Source organism: Gadus morhua, chromosome 15, assembly GCF_902167405.1.
Source record: "Gadus morhua chromosome 15, gadMor3.0, whole genome shotgun sequence".
Classification (NCBI taxonomy): domain Eukaryota; kingdom Metazoa; phylum Chordata; class Actinopteri; order Gadiformes; family Gadidae; genus Gadus; species Gadus morhua.
The window spans coordinates 7,153,562-7,174,456 of NC_044062.1; the positions used below are offsets into that span (position 1 = coordinate 7,153,562).

A 20,895-nucleotide genomic window follows, 5' to 3' on the forward strand; every position below is an offset into this window, starting at 1 on the left:
AGGGCGGGGGGAGGGCTGGGTCTCTACAGCTCTCAACGCAGGGAAGGGCTATCTCTTTGTTTCAGCGGTAATTGGCCAAGATGTGGTTGGCCGTGTCAGTTCCTCTGTCACCTCCTGCTGGGCCCGGTGCAGTAGCTGGGAGGGAGCGAGGGAGGGAGGGAAAAAGAGAGAGAGAACGAGAGAGAGAAAGAGAGAGAGAGAGAGAGAGAAAGGGACGAGAGAGAGGGAAGAGAGAGAGGGAAGAGAGAGAGAGAGAGAGAGGGAGGGAACGAGCGAGAAAGAGAGCGAGAGCAGAGCGAGAGAGAGAGAGAGAGTGAGAGCGAGAGAGAGAGAGAGAGAGAGAAAGAGAGAGAGAGAGAGGGAATGAGCGAGAGCAGAGCGAGAGAGAGAGAGAGATAGAGCGAGAGAACGAGAGAGAGAGAGAGAGAGAGGGAGGCTTGCCTGCCATCGCTGCCGGTGGCTGTGATTAGGGAGTGGAGGCAGCCATTATGCTGATATAGACAAGCAGGGCGCCGCTGATGGGAGTCAGGCGAAGGGCGGGTGGAGGATGGGGGGAGGTGGGGGTATGTGTGGGAGGGGGGGGGAGGAGGGGGGAGGAGGCGTCTGCATGACACACTGGAAAGGTTATCATGGCTGCAGGGGTTTCATTAGAAAGGACAAATTACTCCTTTACACGGCTCAATGGAAGGAGACCGCGATATGAAAAAAAAATAGATAGAAAGGAGAGAATGTCTGGTTTCCTCTCCGGAGATGCACTAAAGAGGTACGGTGTGTATCCTCCAGCCCCCACATCCTATCGACATTTATATGCTTCCTTCCGGGGCAAATGAACTCACAAGCGCTGTATAAATTCCCATTTTCGTTAAGGTGCATCGGAGGGTAAATGTCGAGGTAAAGGTTGCGGTCGTCGTAGCTGCGGAGGTAAGAGAATGTCTGGCGTTCCGAGGCTGAGCCTACCTGGACCCGTCCGGCAGCTTCCGGTCGAAGGAGGTGCTCCGGGGGATGGCGTTTGCCTGGTGCTGCTGGAGGATCTGCTGGCACTGCAGGCGGTCCGGGCCCTGGGTGGGGGAGCTCCGGGACAGGGCCTGGCCCGACGGGCCCGGCACGCGGTGCCACGTGGTGTTCCTCCGGAAGGGCGTCTTGTACTCGCAGGGAGTGCCCTCGCTGTCCACCTTGTACTCCACCATGGGGATGCGGTAGAGCTCGGAGCAGCCCCTGTGGGGGGGGGGGGGAGACAATGGGGGAGGGAAAGGGGGAGGCAGGGTGAGAAGGTAAAAGGTTCCGGGAACACTCTGGCCGTCGACATGTGAGACTGTTTCGGCATCGGGAATCTCGGTCGGGGAAATGTAACCAGACATTTTGATGTTTTTTGTGTGCTTGATGTTTGACGGGTTTTGATGTTCGTCTGCTTTGTTGTGCGAGACCGATCTTCACAGGGTTCATTGAACCGAACTTCAGCTACGGCTTTTTGCAGAGTTCTATTCCCCTTGATGGGATGGGGAGCGCTTCTTCAAGGGTTACCCGGCTATGATATATTTGTTGTGGTATATTTATCAAAAAGACTATTCTATTCTGTGCGGATGTGAAAGCACTTAATTAAATGAACGGCATCATGAATATCTACCTTCTAACCAATGAGTGGATTCTCGCAAGGGCACGCATGCACTCTGGGTGACTCACGCACTTGTCACAGATCGGTGTGCCGATGCGCATACACCGTCACGCGTGAGCGAGGGTAACGCACGCGGGCATGAACAAAAATGGCTTACAGCGCTCATCAGAGATGCTTAAACAGCGGCTAATGCTCCGCTACAGCGGCGGAGCCTGTAATCTGCAGCTTGACACTTAACCCTGATGCGAGGCCGACCCCCTCCGCAAGGCAACATCAACCCACTGGATGCGTGCGTGCGTGCGTTCTCCGGCCATCTCCATCCCGTTACCGTTAACAACACACACGCACCGGCGCTGCCGGCCCCAGCAGCACCCCTGGCGCTATTTCATGCAACATTAAACCCTGACTTGAGGCGAGTGTGAGGCGACCGTGGAGGGGGTTGGGGTGCGTGTTTATAAATGGGGGGTATGGGTGGAGCAGTGGCAGGGCTGTGAGAGGGAGGAGGGGCGCGGTGGGCCGGGGTTCACGGCAGGGGGTGGTGGTGGGCGATTCAGCGTTAAACATCCTGGGTGTTCTGCTCGTTCTCCCGAACCATCTTGAGCGTGACCCCTATGATTACACTAAATGACCCCCCTTCTCCCCAAACCCATTCCACCACCACCCCACCACCACCACCACCACCACCACCACGCCCACCTTCCAACATGACGTCTTCACTATCCCAGATCCACTGCGGCGGTGGTGGGGTCTGGGGCCGGGACAGGGACGGGGGAGGGGGAGGGTGAGGTTGAGGGTGCTCTGTGTATATGCTCTGTGGTCGTACGTGTACACAGTGGGGCTTGTGTGGGGTGGACCGGTGGATTGAAAAGGGCTGTGGTAGCAGGGGACGCTAATCCCTTCCCGGAGAGCCACTCTATCATCAGCAGGGAGACCGGCAGCTGAGCTCTTTTTTTATTTTACTGCCGGCCCCTCGGTCGGGAACACACTGGGTGTGGACGGCCCCATAGCCCTGCCACTCTGTCTCTCCCTCTACCTCGCCTTGTTCGACCGCATTTGGTCCATGTCAAGGCCATGCCAAGCTCATCCATGATGGAGGCATGTCATATTGTTCCCGTTTGCATGCTTCACATCTCAGCACTTTCATTAATACTGTATGGATGCGCCGTGCATCGCTGGCTTTATGTATGCAGCCCAGAGGGTAATGAACGGGCATTAAACCAGCACGGAACTCTTGCGATAATACAGGTCATGGCCCTTTTAGGTGCTGTGTTCGAGTGCTACCGATGCAATGAGTGCTGGATGTAGATTTAGTGGAGGGTGAAAAGTGGAGCTCATCTACTGTAAGCTTATTTGAATTCCCTTACCACATTTTGGAGCTTGTACGACTCCCAAAAGACAAAGGTGTTCGTAAGGTGTAGATTGTTGGTCAATGACCTTTTCTGCAGAGCTGTTAAAGTCGGTTAATACCAAGATTAGCTGAATGTGTTGCTCCCGGAGGCCAGACTGCCATGTGTATTTAGTCTCTGAGTTCGGGCTAAACACAACACACAGCTTGTCAGCGAAAGAGATGCCAGCTGCAATCGCCTATTGCGGTACACTCTACTCTAGAATGTGTGTGTACAGAAAAGCTAATGCCTGGCTAGTTATGATCAACATGATCCAGTTGTTCAAGGTCTGTTCGGAGTGGAAAAATTTGGCCTGTGATCCTTTACATGTAATGTATAGCAGCACAGAGGCACCATGCGCATAAATCATGGAAGAAGAACTCATGCAGAGAGTAAATGAGTGTTTGGGCAGCACTTAAATCAGAGCCGTGAGCTAGCACAGCATAACCGAGGACTTATTTTAAGATAGCATGAGAGAACCAAGCGCTAGCTGTAAACTACCACTGTCCTGCCAAGGACTAGCTTTCAGCAAGTGCGTAAGAGTCAAGCACTAGCTGTAGCCTAAACTCTTGAAACCAAGGAGTAGCTTTCAGCAAGTGAGGTAGAGTCAAGCACTAGCTGGTCAACTACAACTGTCAAGGACTAGCTTTCAACTATTGAAATAGAATCAAGCAATGGCTGCAAGCTATCTCTGTGGAACCAAGGACTAGCTTTCATCAAGCGAGCTAGAACCAAGCACTAGCTGTTAACTACCACTGTCAAACCAAATCCTAGCTTTAAACTAGCACGGTAGAACCAAGCACCAGCTTTTAACTACCACTACCAAGCTAGCAGTTGTTGCTTGAGTTGTCTGAGAGACGTCTGCTAGCAGACCATCAGGGGGGGGTGGGAAGACAGGAGAGGTCAAAAGAGCGGGAGAGGATTTACTGGCTGTCTGCCTTCACTGGAGTCGAGAACAACGGCCTCGATCTGAAGGTTCAATTTGAAGGCGTTGGACACGATAATGCAAACCAGGCTCTCCATCCGCCATGTGGGGATAGACAAACACTGAGAAGCACCGGTTAGTCTGGATGATTCAATATGGGAAGGATGCATCTTCAAAGACACCATGTTTATAGAGTTTATAAGAGCTATCACAATTGATTTAGTTGGTTGATAGAATTACGCACAGAAAGATGTTACTTTAGTCGGGGGCTCGTAACGAATTACAATGGAGTAAGTGTTGAAATGACCCAAGGACCTTAGACCGAGAGCTGTCATTTGAATGTGGATGCTTGTTAGGGAAAAGCCTGCCAACAATCGAATCAATTCCCACAGTCAGAGCCCACGCCACAGCATAGAGGCCAACCGGTTTCGACCCATATTCAAGAGCTACAAAATGAAAATCACTGCCTTCAATGACTTTGAGTTTCTTGAATGAAATCTCTGTTCTGCTTCTTTTCAAGCCATTGCCTGGGAAGTGAGAATTTAATACAACTTGAAGGCGACATTCAAATCCACAACGAAAACCATGATGCTTACAAGTGATGATCAATCATATTTGATTGAAATTCCACAGCTTATACTCGGCACAAACAGCACATATGCACTGTGGTTTAACTTTTGGAACCAGGCCAAGGATACAGGGCAAATTTAGACGCCCCTGTGAACACAATATGATGATAAAGTGTTTCCCTAAAAAAGTGGTGGAAGAACAAGAAGAGTAAGTAAGTAATGAAGGAACAGCATTGGCTGAATGGCTTCTGTTTTCTGAATTAAAGAGCCATTTGTTTAGCGCGCATTATTAATGCGCGCTCCCATTAGTTTGCTCCAAAACTAACATGTTGTACTTGATGAAAGAAAAAGCCTAGGGTTAGGGTTAGAACCACATCCTGGCTCCAGTGTAAATAGAGGCAGTGCTAGGTAAGGCTAATATTAGAGCTATCTCTTGTTCATCTATAAACCAACCAGAGCCTCCGGGCTTTCACATCCTTCCTGTTCCTGCTAATTAAGAAATATAAAGAATTATAACACGAACACACTGAGCCATGAGGGATGCAAATTTCTCTCCGGCTGACTTTCAATGAGAAAACTACCAGAGTAACACTCTTCTTAATCTTGGAACAACTGTAGAAAAGAAAAATCAATTAATAACCAAATGAAGTCTGGTTAAAAATAAGTACGACAGCATAATAATAATAATGTTTTCTGGGGGCCTGAAAACATTTCTCCTTGTCAGGACTCAGACAGAGTAGAGCCGTGCGGGTCCATTTGTCTGGAGAACACAAGTCCCAGGGGTCCATTGTTACGTGACCGTCTCCATATCTCCATGGCCAAGATGGACCATCGCCACCCACCCAACCCCTAACCCCCCTCCACCCCCCCCGAGCTGAATTCCTTTCCCCTGAGATAATACTGGAGGAACTGGAGCGCTCATTGTTGCCTGCAACACTTTGTGCGACCCAACAACTCAGATCCTACGCCAAACGCACTTGAGACCCCTCAGGATTCCTTCCCTGACCCCTGACCTCCTAATATTCTGAAATGACAGGGGGGGGGGGGGACATATATCTCTGTCGGTACAGTAAGGATGTTCACAGAAACAAATGCCAAGCATTAACAATCGGTAGGCTAACCCATTCCTCATACACAGCAAAAGACAGCTAGGATAAGAGGCTATTTGTACTATTTTTAAGTGCAAGGACGTACAACATACAATAAGTGTGTACATTAAGTGCAAGGACGTACAACATACCATTAGTGCGTTACAGGGTTGTTGGGGGGGGGGGGAGAGGTGATGCTATGCAGAGTCCAGGTGAGCTCAACAAGTGAGTCTTTTTTGCACTTGTGCCCTTTGCTCGTCTGTGTTGCGGTCTGAGATGGCCTACCACCGTTGCTAACGCCTGCTAATCTGCAGCCCACATCTGTTGGCCGGTGTCACCCACCAGGGTCATCTTAGCCCGTTACAGCCCCCTGGAAAAGAGCCACGTGGACGTATAGGGTAACTTTATAAATGGAGTCTCTTGTGTGCCTGTGGTGGTATGTGGCGTGACCTAGCGATTCCTGGGAGCATCTTTCATTGGCCGAGGGAGAGACGGCTTACTCCCTCAAGGAATTTGTTTGTCTATGACCTGGGACATGGATACTTTCGGTTTGACACCGATCAAGCAAGCGACCTCTCGTGCTTGATTACCGAGTGTGTCATGGCGCATCGTTGCGTTACGGGAAAATGATGAAGCCTGGTCGTTTCACAGAGGATCGCTGATGGTTTGGCTGTACATGTTAGTCATGTTAGTCAGACCGTCTGGGGCGCAGCAATGCCTTGGCTCGCCCCGCTGTGCCAAACCACAAAGGATAAGCAGACGCACAGCTACATATTGGGTGGGGTATCCACTGGTTTCGGCTTGGCTGTCGATACATACCGCACAGGGTTCATACTTCAATACATCGTTTCCAATCGAACAGTTAGCATTTAACATTTATATACATAATACTTCAATGCATAATTTCAAATTAATAGTTGAAATTATGCCAGGCGGTGGATTCATACCTCCATAAATCAATTAACATCAACATTTTATTGTATTTTTCATTTATTTTTTTAGTGTTTTTCCCGACAAGAGCAGAAATCTCCTTCACATGCATCTCGTCTGCTGGGAACGTGCCAGACTGAGATGCGACATTGACACGTTTCCTAGGCTTGCCGGGCCCATCGCAGACAAAACAAGCAGATGTGCGGCGACAATTAGCATTTCACACATTTTAGCCCATTAAAAAAACAGCCCACAAAAACGCTCTCATGCGTGCCGCTCTATTTGGATCAAAAGGAAGAGCGGTTCTTTCTTCACCACAAGTAGCAGAAAAAAAAACAAGGAGGCAAAAGGCTTCCTGCTGTATCCAATAGGAGCGGAATGGAAGATAAGACGAAGAGGAAGATGAAGAAGGGGTGAAAAAACGTGAGCTGTCAGAAAACGACTGAATTGATGCTGGACTCATCATTAGTGAGAAGCGCTGACTTTCCATGTCAGCCAGTCCCGTCACACTGACATCTCTCTCTCTCTCTCTCTCGCTCTCTCCCCCCCTCTCTCTCTCACCCTCCCTCTCGCTCTCCGTCTCTCACCCTCTCACCCTCTCTCCCTCCCTCTCTCTCTCTCTCTCTCTCTCTCTCCCTCTCCCTCTCCCTCTCTCTCTCTCTCTCTCTCTCTCTCTCCCTCCCCCTCTCTCTCCCTCCCCCTCTCTCTCTCCCTTCCTCTCTCTCTCACTCTCCCTCTCTCTCTCTCCCTCTCTCTCTCTCCCTCTCTCTCTCTCTCTCCCTCCCCCCCCCTCTGTCTCTCTCTCTCTCCCTCTCCCACCCCCTCTCTCTCTCCCCTCTCTCTCTCTCTCCCTCTCCCTCTCCCTCTCCCTCTCCCTCTCCCTCTCTCTCTCTCTCCCTCTTTCTCTCTCTCCCTCTCTCTCCCCCCCTCTCTCTCTCTCTCTCTCCCTCTCCGTACAGTACTATCAGTACAAAAGATCCATCTCTCCAGAGAAATTAAAGAGCTCCTAATGAGAGCAATATGCTTAAACAAAAAAAGAAAATGGTATGTAAGCATTTCTCAACACTAATCCCCCTACACGCAGGAAAAGATCTCCTAAATTTGCTGCGTCTTACATTTCCTTATCAGTATGACCCTTTTTTTGTCAGAAGGAAATTCCCCCTAAAACATCACGATAATTTCTACAATGTTTACACAATTACTACCAAATATGACATGCTTATTCACTGTCAGACAAGGACAGGGGGACTAGAATAGTCCATATTTAACACATTCCATGGTCCAGAATGTTCCACAAAAGCCCCAACGAGATGAGTTAAATGTTAAATGGACTGCATTTATACAGCGCTTCTTTAACCAGTGGCCACTCAAAACGCTGCACAGTATTGCTCAACATTCACCCATTCATGCACACATTCACACAGCGACCGGCGGAGTCAACAATGCAATGGCGACAGCCAGCTTGCCGGGAGCAGTTAGGTCGAGGTGCTTTGCTCAGGGACACCTCGACACTCTAGCTAGGTGGAGCCGGGGATCGAACCAGCAACCTTCCGGTTAGCAGCCTACCCGCTCGACCCTTCTGAGCCACATGCCGCCGTGGTTACCTGCGTGGGGTGCCGTCCTCGTGGGGCTGGATGATGACCACCTTGACGCTGAGGGAGGTGCGCAGGAGGTCGATCATCTGCTCATGGGTGAGCGTGGCGACGGCCACCTTGCAGATCTCCACCAGCCGGCTCCCCTGCCGCAGCCCGGCCTTCCAGGCGAAGCCGAAGGGCTCCACGTCGGCCACTATGCCCTCGAAGTTCACGTGGAAGCCCAGCTGGCCCAGGCCATTGCGCCGCAGGATGATCTCCGAGGTCTCGCAGCCTCTGGTGGTGATCTGGAACAATGACGACAGATTGCTTTACTGAGTCGCAAGCCGCAATAAAGCAGCAATAACGTTCCGCAAATGACTCCCTCGTTCAGAGTTCACCTAGCCTCTGCATAGCCTCCCCACTTACACCTCTCCCCCCCCCCCCCCCCCCCCCCCCCCCCCCCCCCCCCCCCCCCCCCCCCACCCCTCTCTTACACCCTTATTTTATTTTGTAAGTCCCGGCACTTAATGTACGCACTTATCGTATGTTGTACATGCGTTGCACTCAAAAATAGTACTGAGCATTGTGCAGCGTCTGATCCTAGTTTGCTTTCTTGTATACGGGGAATGGGTTAACCTAGTGATTGTTAGTGCTTGCCACTTGTTTCTGTGAAAATCCTTACTGTACCGACAGCAGTACAGCATATATATATTCTCTTTCTTCTGACAAATGTATTTATTGTAAGTCGCATTGGATAAAAGTGCCTGCTAAATGCCCTGAATGTAAATGCTAATTTAAAGCTCATGAGGAATTAGATGGAAAGAAAACACCAACGGCATGTATTTGATGTGAGTACGTTAAGCCAGGGGATTCTCACCTGTGGTACAAAGTATGTTTGTATTAGAATTGACAGTGCATTACACCCACAGACCCCGCCCCATACTCCCCTAGTCCCTTACATCCACACGCAGACACAAGCAAACAAATAGCAGGGAATTAAGGTGAACCAAGCATAGCTGAAACTCTATCCTCAGGCACGGCTGCATTAGGTGCCTTTGTTCTGCTAATCCAAACCCTTTTCAGTAAAAAGAGTGCATCCTCGAAGCAACAGCTTAGGCTGAGAGGAGCCTATTGACAACTAAATAACCCACAAGCACTGTTCAAATCCAAGCGTCAATCTTAATGACACGTCACATGTACAGCAATCGGGAACTCTGGCTCCCAGGCACAATCTGGAGCCACTAATCCTGCAGCCTATCAGGTGGCAGTTCACTTTGCCATGAAGATCCAATGGATTAAACCATCCCCTGTCTCCTGAAGTGGCCGTCGTTAAAGCCATATTTCTCCGGCTTTCTTCACTGAAAACCTTTCAACGAAACCCGTTCTCCAGCGACGTCAATGATCACATTGAAGCGCCCCATCAGATCAGTCTTGGGTCAACCCCCGGTTGACTGACTTCATTTGCCCCGAAGTGGCAGCTGGTGTCAGGGACACATTAGCTCAGCGTCTGGCCTGTCAACACGTCAGCAGCCTCTCACACTGCGAGAAACCTGAGCCAGCCGAAGTGAGGGAGGCCCTCATCGAGTACGCCTCAAGAAACGTCTATTTCCTCCAACCTGCAGGTAAAGAAACCCCCGTTCCCTCTGACCCCCGTACCTTTTAGTCCGTAGGCTGAGAGCATAGGCTAAACATGGTGGTCTTCAGCGCTAAGGTGCACACGATTTCACGGGTTTTAGTAAACGACATGCGTCAGTTGGTTACGGAGTCATGCTGATTACTATTCGTTTTTTAAATAATTTCTCGAGTGTACCAAACCAGGCCTAATTGCATGCATGGAGGGTAGTTTTTAGTCATTGAAAAGAAAAAAAGAGGATTTATTAAAGTACCCCTCCAAATTAAAAGCCCTTTTCAGGCCCTCATAATCAACTGATCAAAGCAAAAGGAGCACTAGGGGAGAGTTGAGCCACTATCTCAATTATGACCCAGGATAAAACATGCAGGGCTAGAGGAGCATTGTTGGCGGGGGGGGGGGGGGGGGAGGACTGGCCGGGGAATTAGGAAGACAATCTTTGCGGCTGAATACCACACGGCCATGCAGGAATCAAACTGCTCTTTGTCTGGGATTCATTAGGTCTAAATAATGGCTTTCTAAATGTCATCATTCCGTCTCTTCGTTCTGTCCGTCTCGGGAATTGATGGGTCTGGGTTCTCATCAGAGCAGAACGCATTGTGGTGAACAGGCCTCCCGTTGTCTCCGGCCCCTAGTGTATGCGCAGCTTCTGAAGTAGTTATGATAATGGGACTAGCGTGATGTCCATCAGCGTGTTCGCTCAACGTCTCGACGCCAGAGAGGAGAGCATTGTGAGGTCCAGTCCTACTGATGGGTTGCAGGGGAACAGTGAAACAACCTGTGGCCCAATAGTAACACAACCCGCCTTCAGTGGCTCACCGGGAAGAGCACGTACCATTAAGGCGCAGTCCTGATCGCAGCAATCTGGGTTCGATTCCTGCCCGTGGTGCTTTGCTTCATACACCAAAGCTGCCAATTTTTGAAATTCAAACAAAGGCTAAATAGCCCTCTCAGTGGGCACTGCTGTCTCTGAGGTGCGTAAGAACTAGTTACGACCTTGTTCCGTCCTTGGCAGCCATCTGACACCACACAAAGAGAGGATCTGTTTCTACTTACACTAAGTGAAGATGTCCTCTAAAATGTACCGAGCCACGCTCATTTCCAAGGCCTAGACCCTGTAATAACATTGATTTACAATTTAATATATCGCACAGTCAATTCCCATCGCCATTATGCACATTAAACACGCTCAGGGAGCAGTTTTTCTGGGAAAACAACGGACCGAAAATAAAATGGACGAAAAAACAACAGGTTATTTTATAGCTGAATACAAATGTTATACAGTGTTTAATATATTGGTAAAATAACATTCTAATGATGTTATACTGTGTTGCCGCGTAACAACATTACACAGAGTAAATTCTGACAACAAAGAGATTGGTTTTAGTGGAGGGGCACAACACAGTTATTATCTGCAATAACTGAATTTATGGCTCGCTATACGCGGGCCACATTAAAACTGGCAGCCATTCCTCTCGACAGGACCCGCTACGCTTGGGCGGTGGTGTGCTTGTAATCCTGATGGTGTACGATGGAGGAGGAAGTCATGTTCACACAGAAGGAAACAATGCGCACCGCTTTTAAAAGGAATTAACCAATTGGGGACAAACAAAACACGACTGAATTAAGCACAACAAAAACCCTTTGCTGCTGTGAGCGCAATATTTATTTTAAGAGCCGGATGAGGTTAGCCCCGTTTACAAGTTTTACAGAGGAAATATTTTCTCGTATCTCTGTTCTAAATAAAGACTAAAACACACTATAATAATAATTAAAAGTCATAATTATACATTGAATTAAATACATTTAAAATTGATGAATTACGATTTTAAACTAAATAATTACGTATTGGATGTATAGCTCGCAACAAGTAGCCTCTGACTATTATAGACGAAATGAAATGACTTGGAAACAAGTCATTTCATTGAAATGACTTGGGTAATGCGGGGCTACTACGAATCCATTCATTGACATGTGTTTGTTTGACTTAGAAAACACACCTCACTTAACTCGACACCACACCGTAAGCTAATGCTGAGCTAATTCCCCATTAGCCTCGGTTAGAGTGAACCTATCATGTCAGTAGCAGCATATCCTGCTGCGTCAAGTAGGGTGGTCATCCATTGCACCCTGGGGAGCTCGCTGGACGTTATCACAAAGCTTTTAGCTGTGCCCCCCCCACACCGGCCAGCTCCGTATGTCAGGAGTGGACAATCTGTTCACGTTCTGCCTTCCCCCCGCGGTTCAGATTACATCACAGGCCTGCGGAGAGAAAGCCGTGCAATGAAACCTGAGCGAGGCCAACCCCCCAGGGACGTAAGGAAGCAAAGGCACCTCTGGGGCCCTCACTGGTCCACGGCTCCTCCCCGAACCAAGAGACAGGCGAGGGACTTATTCATGCTTAACGGTCATTCACGGTTCAACAGCTTTATAGATTGGGGGCTGTTTAATTTGCATCATGCACCCCCTCCACGTGAGTGCACTTGATGTGTAAGGGGATCAGCAGGGCCAACGAGGGAGTGATATGATTTGGCTATCCGTAAACTTCCCGCAATGTCCCATTCTGTCCGTCTTCATGCAGATCCTTAGTGACATGTGAGTCCCCTTCAGGTTTTGGTATGCTAAATACTCTCACAGCTCACTGTGTGATTATGAGCTAGCATGGGCTGCTGCGAGACTGTTGATGTTTTTGTATAAATACATACTACTATGATACTAGCTATTACTGACTAACTATTCATAAATCAAAATATAAAGTGGGTATATTATGCTGCACAGAAATGTGATGAAAAGGGGTTTAATATCTTCCCTACATTGGCAAAGAATTTGTAGAGAAGTTGCATAGTTCATACTCAATTTAGCCTAGTAGGCTATACATGTTCTATAAATGTATACTAAATAGAATTCAGAGTGCAGATAGAAGATCTTGCAAGTCACATTTCCTGCCTCAGAGAGCCATATACGTGTGTGGGTGTATCAAGGCTAGATCAATTATGTACACACACTCAACTGATATAATCGGCCACAAAGCGGGCCACAGTGGTGCGCAGACGAACAGAGCAGCTCCTTGTGGGAGTGAAGGAGTGAAGCTGGAAACGCAGTTCAGAGTTCCTCTATACTCGGTCTGGCAGACCCAAAAAAAACCTGCTTGCTTCACTTTCCCCGGCTTCAAAACTGGGTTAGGGCAGAATGTTCTGTCCTGTGTTGTTTCCCCAGACTACCTGCAGCCAGACACACATCCAGCCATGTGAGGCCGGGCTAGACAATCACATCATCCCTAATCTTGCACTCGATTAAATGAGTCATCTGGCAGAGGGTTGCATCAGCTATGGTCAAGACCCTAAAAAACCCACTCTGGGGTTTTCATACCGCTTTATGCTAATGACGCTAGGTAGCATCTGCAAAGGGACGACCTAAGCCCCAGTGTGTGCGTGCCATCAGTTGGTCTGATGTGATGAGCCAAAAGCCCCACCACAGGAGAGTGGTAATCCTCAATGGACTCGGTGAATCAGGCTTCACCTCACAGGCAGAGGATACCTCAGATGGCCCCGGCCAAACCAACAAGTACCCACTGAAAACACTCTGGCACGACCGCAAGTACGAGCCAGGCCACATCGGCGCAAAGCATTAGCCAATCAGAATGGAGGAGGAAGACGTTTTGTGACTGACAGGATACCGTTGATATCAACCTAGATGAATTCATTCAACAGGGACGCAATTGCAAGGTGTGGGAAAGTGTAATACTTTTGATATGTGCTCTTTTTCCAGTAAAAAACCCAAAACCACCAGAATAATAAATAAGGCTTAAGGCTCATTGCTATAAACCCATTGGATTATTCAAAATGTCCTACACCGCTTAGGCCACGCTAAACGACTCAATCATCCAAAACCTGTTGGATTATTTGAGTTAATATGCGAGAACACACAGGAAGTGTGCGGTGGGTCACATGACACTCACGGCCTCCAGAAGTTGGCTTGGTTTGTGCCAGGCCCTGACTATGTGGATGTTTACACCCTTTCTCCCTGTTTAAGTGGAGCTTTGTGTTAGCAAATATCCAGGAGGTGTGACTCTGGTATGGATTAATGCCCCACTCTGATCGTCCTACCCCTAAGATACTCCTTAAAGGACGCTGGCCACGTGCTCCACCTTTACCCCCTGATCCTGTAGATGTTTGGGAGAAGTGGGTGGAGGATGAAATGCTAATTCTCTACTCCACCACAAACAGCCACTGGTGTCTTAAGTTATTTCCAACTGCCAATGTGTAATTAGCTTCAAATCCCCCCAAAAAACGTCTTACGTTTCAAACTTTTCGGATATGAAAGGTTAACCTAGGATCATTTTCATAGCTGTAGATTGCATGATAATGGCTTAATAATACATCACACACGCAAAAGCGAAGTAATTATTTCTGTTCTGACAGTTTCCTTTGAAAATCTCCTAGAGAAGCAGAAATCCACTGGTATTGCTACTCACTTAAAATGTAACTGAACTCAGAAGTTCTCTCAAACTGAAGTCTAAATGAACTGAACGAGGGGGGGAGGGGGGGGGCTCTAAAGAGACAACAGAGCAGTGTGTTTCTGCAGATAAAGTTAATCTTGTTAGTCAACCCAAACAGCGTTGAAATCGAATTAAGCAGCACAACATCTCCAGTGTCTTACCTCCAGCCTCTGGACCATTTCCCTGATGTCCTCTCCGCAGTTGTCGTGCGCCGACAGCATGACGCACTCGCCCCGCTCGTAGAAGATCTTAATGCTCATGACGCCTGAGGTCCAGCCGATCACATCGCGGCAGGAACAGTTAAAGACCACGTTTTTCGAGTCCTCCTCGATGAGCACGATGAACTCGTTGGAGATGCCCAGCAGGCAGTCCACGTCGGCCGACTGACCGAAGTCCCGGGCACGAACGCTCCACGTTATGGCTCCCACGCTAAACAGGTGCGCGTCCTTCCTGGGCTTGGCCTTCTCCTTCTTCTTGGCCCCCAGGGTGATGAAGCTGAACTTGACGGCCGAGTCGATGGTGGCCGTGCTGACAAAGTTCTCGGCCAGGTCCTTCAGGTACTCCTGCCTGGTGCGTGTGGCCATCGCACGGAACTTCTCCGACTTGTGCGCCGCGTTCTCTCCGTTGATGACCTTGGCCAGTAGGAAGTCCCTGAACACGGCCGACTTGGGGAAGGTGACGCTCTTCGGGATGGGCGGTCCGAAGGGGGGCACGTCTCTCGACCTGGAGACGGCCACACTGGAGAGAGGAGAAGGGGGAGAGGAAGCAGAAGGAGAGTTGTGACCAGAGGTGCTTCTGTTCCGACCGCAAAACAGAGATTCAGGTAACAAGCGAGCTAAGAGACGGATTGAACTATTCATTTTATTGGATTGTGTAACTGGTGGCTATTGGAAGGGTTTTTAACTCGTAAGGCTTCCGGGGGGGGGAATAGATTAGAGCTAGGCGAGGCAGACAGAGCGGAGCCTCAAAGCGGAGCCTCATATCTTTTCCGGAGCCTTCTTGACTTCAAATAAACACTTCACTAGTGAGTCATCACTGGTAATTTGAAGGTGTCAAAGCAGTAAAAATACATCAAGAGACACTTTGGACACGCCCCGTCTAATATGAAAGTCATGAAAGTCACCATTAACTGTATTTTAGGAGATTTATGCGTTGCACAGATTTTCTCATCAAATGGGTCTCATTCATACCCTTTTGTACAAGGTTTGTGTGAGGGTTGTGAAGAAATTGTGCTCAACTCAGTCTAGAAGGTTGAAAGGTATTTGTATCAAAGCCAGCGAAATAGGTGTGTCACCTGGATCTCCAAATCTCCATTCCACCTCCGATTTGTACGATGATTAATTTTGTGTACTCTCTTGCCCTTAAACAAACTTTGGCCTTCTCACCGACATGCTATGGAGGCGTGCGCTGTGGTTCCGCTCACCTGTAGCAGACGTTATCAGTGCAGGGGTTGTGGACTTTGACGATAACAAACACGTGCTGGAAATGCGAGCGGATGTTCTTGGGCGTGAAGGGGAGAGCTCCAGGCTCCTGGAACACGATGGTGACGATGTCGTTGCCAATGTGTCGCTTCCGCAACAACTGGGAGGTTTGGAGAGCAGGGGGAGGAATCAAAGACATGCCATGGTTAGAGCACCGGGGGAGAGTAAACAAATGAAGACAAAGATCTGCACAGACAAAAAATATTTCAGGGGAGATTTCCAGGTATCAAGCAATAATAAACCATTGAAGTGTAGACAGTAGAAAGAACGGGATATGGAGCGTTCATGAAAATACCACGGTAAAATATAAGCTTTCCGACACTGCAGCCGGAGACAATAAAATACATTTCATTAAATGCTACTCAGACAAAGAGTAAGGAAAGCATACTCCAAAAAATCAGTCAAGAGACTTCTGAATGCAATTTCTAGGCTGTTATTTTTGCTCTATGAAAAACCTCACCAAAAAATTAAGGCACATTGACATGCCTTGCCAAATGTCAAATTCCATACTCTAATTAAAAAAGTCACGGATAAAGTATGGTCTCCCCGCGGCACATCATTTGACCCCAAGAGCTGTTGCTAAGGAGCAGGGCTCAGGCAGCTAACAAAGGGAGTCAGTGGATGGAGAAGGCAGCAGTGGACCGGGAAGGCCAAAGCGATGCAAAGGGTGAGCCAGAGGTTGAGGGTGCGGAGAACCACTAGCCCGGGGGATTTTACGGAAAACCAAACAGGCAATTTAACAACAAAGTAGGGTTAAAGAAGAGGGGCTAATCCTAACACTGCCAATCAGTGCCCTCGGTGGTAGATCCTGACCCGTTATAAAACCAAAACACATTCGACCAACTGCTTAAAGGTATTCGGTAGAAACATCCTGCGATATTGAGTTGATACAGCAGAGTTTTCTTTTCGGATCGGTACTTTATTATCCATCCGACTTGGAAGGAAAGCGCTCCTTCTCCATGGGGCATCAGATCACTAAGACGATGAACTCCCGTAATCTGGGATTTACTGGCCTTCACTTACCAGCCCGCCACTGGATCCAATTAATCCCCCTGGTTTGACGAGACAGACACAGAGCCCTGTCTAATACCGAGAACAAGAGCCAACTCCTGGGGATGCGCTGATTAAAAGGCGACTACGGGGGGGGGGGGCAGGGGAGGGACAGGGAGGGAGGGCGCCGTTGTCATGGCGATGCTCTCGGTTATGTCTGATAGGTCATTACCGGTACGAGATGAGTCTCCTGGGGGGAGAGTGGCAGGGGACCGGGAGACATCCTAAAAGGAAGCTGCTTACTGCCGCACCTAGAGCGACGTGTGTGGGTGTGGGGGTGTGTGGTGGTGGTGGTGGTGGTGGTGGTGATGGTGATGGTGTGTGGTGATGGTGTGTGGTGGGGTTGATGGTGTGTGGAGGTGGTGGTGGTGGTGGTGTTGGTGGTGAGTGGTGGTGGTGGTGGTGGTCGTGGTGTTGGTGGTGAGTGGTGGGGGGGGGTGGTGGTGTGTGGTGGTGGTGGTGGTGGTGGTGGTGGTGTGTGTTGGTGGTGGTGGTGGTGTGTGGTGGGGGAGGTGGTGATGGTGTGTGTAGGTGGTGGTGGTGGTGCTGGTTGTGGTGGTAGTAGTACGGTTGGTTGTGGTGGTGTATGGTTCTGGTGGTGGTGTTTGGTGGTGGTGCAGGCGTGAGTGGCCCTTTGGTTGTAATGGACGGAGGTTCGCTCCACTGACCTGTTGCCGGTTGTTTGGGGTGTAGGGGAGCAGGGTGGAGACGTGGAACATCAGCTCGTAGTCCTTGTAGGTGGTGTAGAGGGAGTGAGTCCCGGTGGAGTCGGCTGGAAGCACAGGGAGGAAACGCGTGTTTGTCACCAGAGAGAGCCATCAGTGTGTAGGAGGGAGGATATACAGTGGTACGGGGACCAGCCGTTACAGGGAGCCCGCTATGATGTATTATGGCAATGAATAAACACAATAGGAGCGGGCCGAGTGCATCCGCACTGAAATTGGGTGCAGAGGTAATATATAAGAAAGAGGCTATATCTCTGGCATTTCATTTTCAATACGTGTGTGTGTGTGTGTGTGTGTGTGTGTGTGTGTGTGTGTGTGTGTGTGTGTGTGTGTGTGTGTGTGTGTGTGTGTGTGTGTGTGTGTGTGTGTGTTTGTGTGTGTGTGTGTGTATGCCTGCATGGCTGTGGGTCTCTTTTTTGTTGTCCTGCTGGGTGTGTGTGTTTGTGTGTATGTATAACAATGTTGTTGCCCTGCTGGGTGTGTGTGTGTGAATGCGTCTCCCTCTTTTTATCCAGCAGTTTTTTTTTTTAGGTATCTCACTCTTGTTGTTCAGCCGAGTGTGTGTGTGTGTGTGTGTGTGTGTGTGTGTGTGTGTGTGTGTGTGTGTGTGTGTGTGTGTGTGTGTGTGTGTGTGTATGTGTGTGTGTGTGTGTGTGTGTGCTTTGTCTCACTCTTGTTGTCCAACCATGTGTGCATATGTGTGCATATGTGTGTGTGTGTGTGTGTGTGTGTGTGTGTGTGTGTGTGTGTGTGTGTGTGTGTGTGTGTGTGTATGTGTGTGTGTGTGTGTGTGTGTGTGTGTGTGTGTGTGTGTGTGTGTGTGTGTGTGTCTCACTCTTGTTGTCCAGCTGCGCCCGGTACTTGGAGAACCCTTTGAGGCGGACCCTCTGGCCCAGCAGGTCCAGGAACTCGTCCAGGGCGGGGCCGGGGCCCTCGTTGTTGTACATCTCCTCCTCCGTGCTCTGGCCCGCCTTGCAGTACAGAACCCCCACCTTGTGCTGGAAGCTCAGCTGGAAGCAGGGGGGAGACGGTGGGAGAGGGGGGGAGTCGGGGGGGAGACGGAGGGAGAGTCAGACCACAGGCTACCAATCACACAGCCCCCTTCTACCTGGATGCTCACGCTGCCTTTCCCGGCCCCCCGCAGTGGTTGGGAAAAATGAGTTTTGAGTTTTAAAAAAAAGGTGAACAGCCGAATTTGTTTTCCACCCCCGATTAACGTCCTGAATGCACACTGATGCATTGAGGCATGCTCGCAAAACACACACACGCATAAATCTTTACATAGACACACATATTTGCATTGACGCACAAACACACATGCACACAGAATACACTCATAAAAACACACACACACATACACACACACAGACTGAGTGACCACCCTGCACACACACACAAACTCACACAGATGTGCATTGTCACATGCGCGCAAACACACAGTCACACACGCACACACAGATATTTTTAGATCGACACACACGCACACACACACAAAAACACATGCATACACACTCATAAAATCACACACACACACACACACACACACACACACACACACACACACACACACACACACACACACACACACACACACACACACACACGCACACACTGTGACCACCACAGAGTGACCACCCTGTTGGCTGTCGTCTACGTTCCATCCGGCTGTAGCTCTTATGAGGGCTTTCATGCCCGTTTGGGCCGACCGCGCCGCAACCCCCTTCTGCCGAGGCCAGGCGAGGGAGGGCTGGGAGGAGGGCTCGCCGCTGGGCCGCGCGTTAATCAACCTTAGCTAATAACCGCTGTTGAGGAGCAGCTGCAAAGCCACTGGGGACTGAGTTACAGACGTACGGCTGGGTTCATGCCGGATTAGGGGGGAATACTATATAAGCTCACATCAATGGCAGGCAAATCCTTTCTGGGAAGACTTTGGTAAACAGTCCTTTTGGGTTTGTCCTTGGGTTGCTTCACGTCTTCGTTTGTCTCGTACCGGTTAAAGCGCCGTTCGGGGACAGAGCGGTGTGTGGGGTGAGACGAGTGCAGAGTACGTGATTTAAATAGTTGGACTTGTTCGAGAGTTGAGTCGAGGGCTTCCGCATGTGAAGCGGTTTGCTGTGTTTAGATAATGGCCTGCCCCACCCTGGGGAAAACACAGACTAACAACCCCCTTCCTCGAAAACAGTACAACTTGGCCTGACATTTGGATGGAGCTAAAGCATCTGGGAGACACTCATTTGCCATGCACGACGGCGTAACTTATTTTTTTCGTTTGCTGAAATATGGGCACATGAATGTTTTACCACTCGTGGCTACCCGACGCCGGATGAGGAAGACAGTTAAAAAAGCACAGAAAAGGGAAAAGGGATCGTCTGCACACCTGTTGCCCCCGCTTTCCTAACAGCCACCCTGCATCTCGACACGGCTGATTCTGTCAGGACGGAACGGCTTTGTCACCGCGGAGACGAAAAGCTCCCCAAACATAAGCCATTGACTGAAACAAATTGGAATCGCTGGGGCAATCTCTCTGCCTTATCCCCCCCAACCCCGCCCCCCACCCCCCGCTCCTTTACAGGTTAACAGTTCCCCGGCCAGCTCCTGACACCGTTGTCATGGTGACGCCCGCCATCAGGCCCAGCGCGCTGTGCTTAGGCTCCTGTGGTGACTAAGTGCCATTAGAACATCGCGCCCTGTCGAAATGGCACCGTTGTGCGGTGATGTCGCTTGGCCCTGCCCAGCGTTATACTGGCTCACTTAACCCCCTCGCTCGGAGTCACCCACTGGCCGATGCCCATCAATTACCCCACCGGCCAAGCCGGTAACTGCTTCCCGGGGTCTTGGAATCATCCGGTTTGACATCGAGTGACATATATGGCAGGAAGGGGAGAGGAGTCATATTTCTGAGATGTGCTTTTGCGCTTCCCTGATTGCTTTTTTGTTTAGCTTGAGTCGGCGTTGGCAGGCCAGGAAATGGACCGGAGATGGAAGGCTGAGGCAATGTTTGCAAACACGCTCCATCCAATATCTAATGCGGATGCTAGGGCTGGCTCTTTAGTCATCAAGCAGACACTTTCTTCCACATAAGTGCATTTAGATACAGGATGGGCGTGCCTGTAGGCTGAGACATGGGGGAATCAAACCCAGTGTCTTTCCCTGGAGGTCGAGTGGGTTGGTTGGTAACTGGAAGGTTGCTAGTTCGACCCATATTAATGCATTCCATTTACCATTAATTTACACACTATACTAGCCCTGACAGTTCTGAAGTGATGGATGGCCAATAAGATCGGTTCGAGACGCACATCCTCTCCTCTATACATCCTTATCCGCTAGTGCACTCCGTCTTTCCCTGCTCTTCCTCACCTCACCACTTGGGGCAGCTGAGGCACGGGACACCGATTTTTTTATGACTCACAGAAAGCAAACGACGGAAG

At 49.6% G+C, this 20,895-nt stretch overlaps 1 protein-coding gene across 4 annotated transcripts in view; it reads right to left on the reverse strand.

Annotated features, from left to right (window-relative positions):
* The window catches only part of LOC115559630 (signal-induced proliferation-associated 1-like protein 2), a 92,157-nt gene that overhangs the window by 29,231 nt on the left and 42,031 nt on the right, over positions 1-20,895 (reverse strand). For all 4 annotated transcript variants that reach the window (XM_030378594.1, XM_030378592.1, XM_030378593.1 and 1 more), the window contains exons 5-10: positions 18,303-18,477; positions 17,411-17,514; positions 15,635-15,792; positions 14,373-14,949; positions 8,114-8,388; positions 958-1,215 (exon numbers count right to left, since the gene is read on the reverse strand). In XM_030378594.1, coding sequence (XP_030234454.1) covers positions 958-1,215; positions 8,114-8,388; positions 14,373-14,949; positions 15,635-15,792; positions 17,411-17,514; positions 18,303-18,477 — 1,547 coding nt within the window. The remainder of the gene's footprint in view (positions 1-957; positions 1,216-8,113; positions 8,389-14,372; positions 14,950-15,634; positions 15,793-17,410; positions 17,515-18,302; positions 18,478-20,895) is intronic.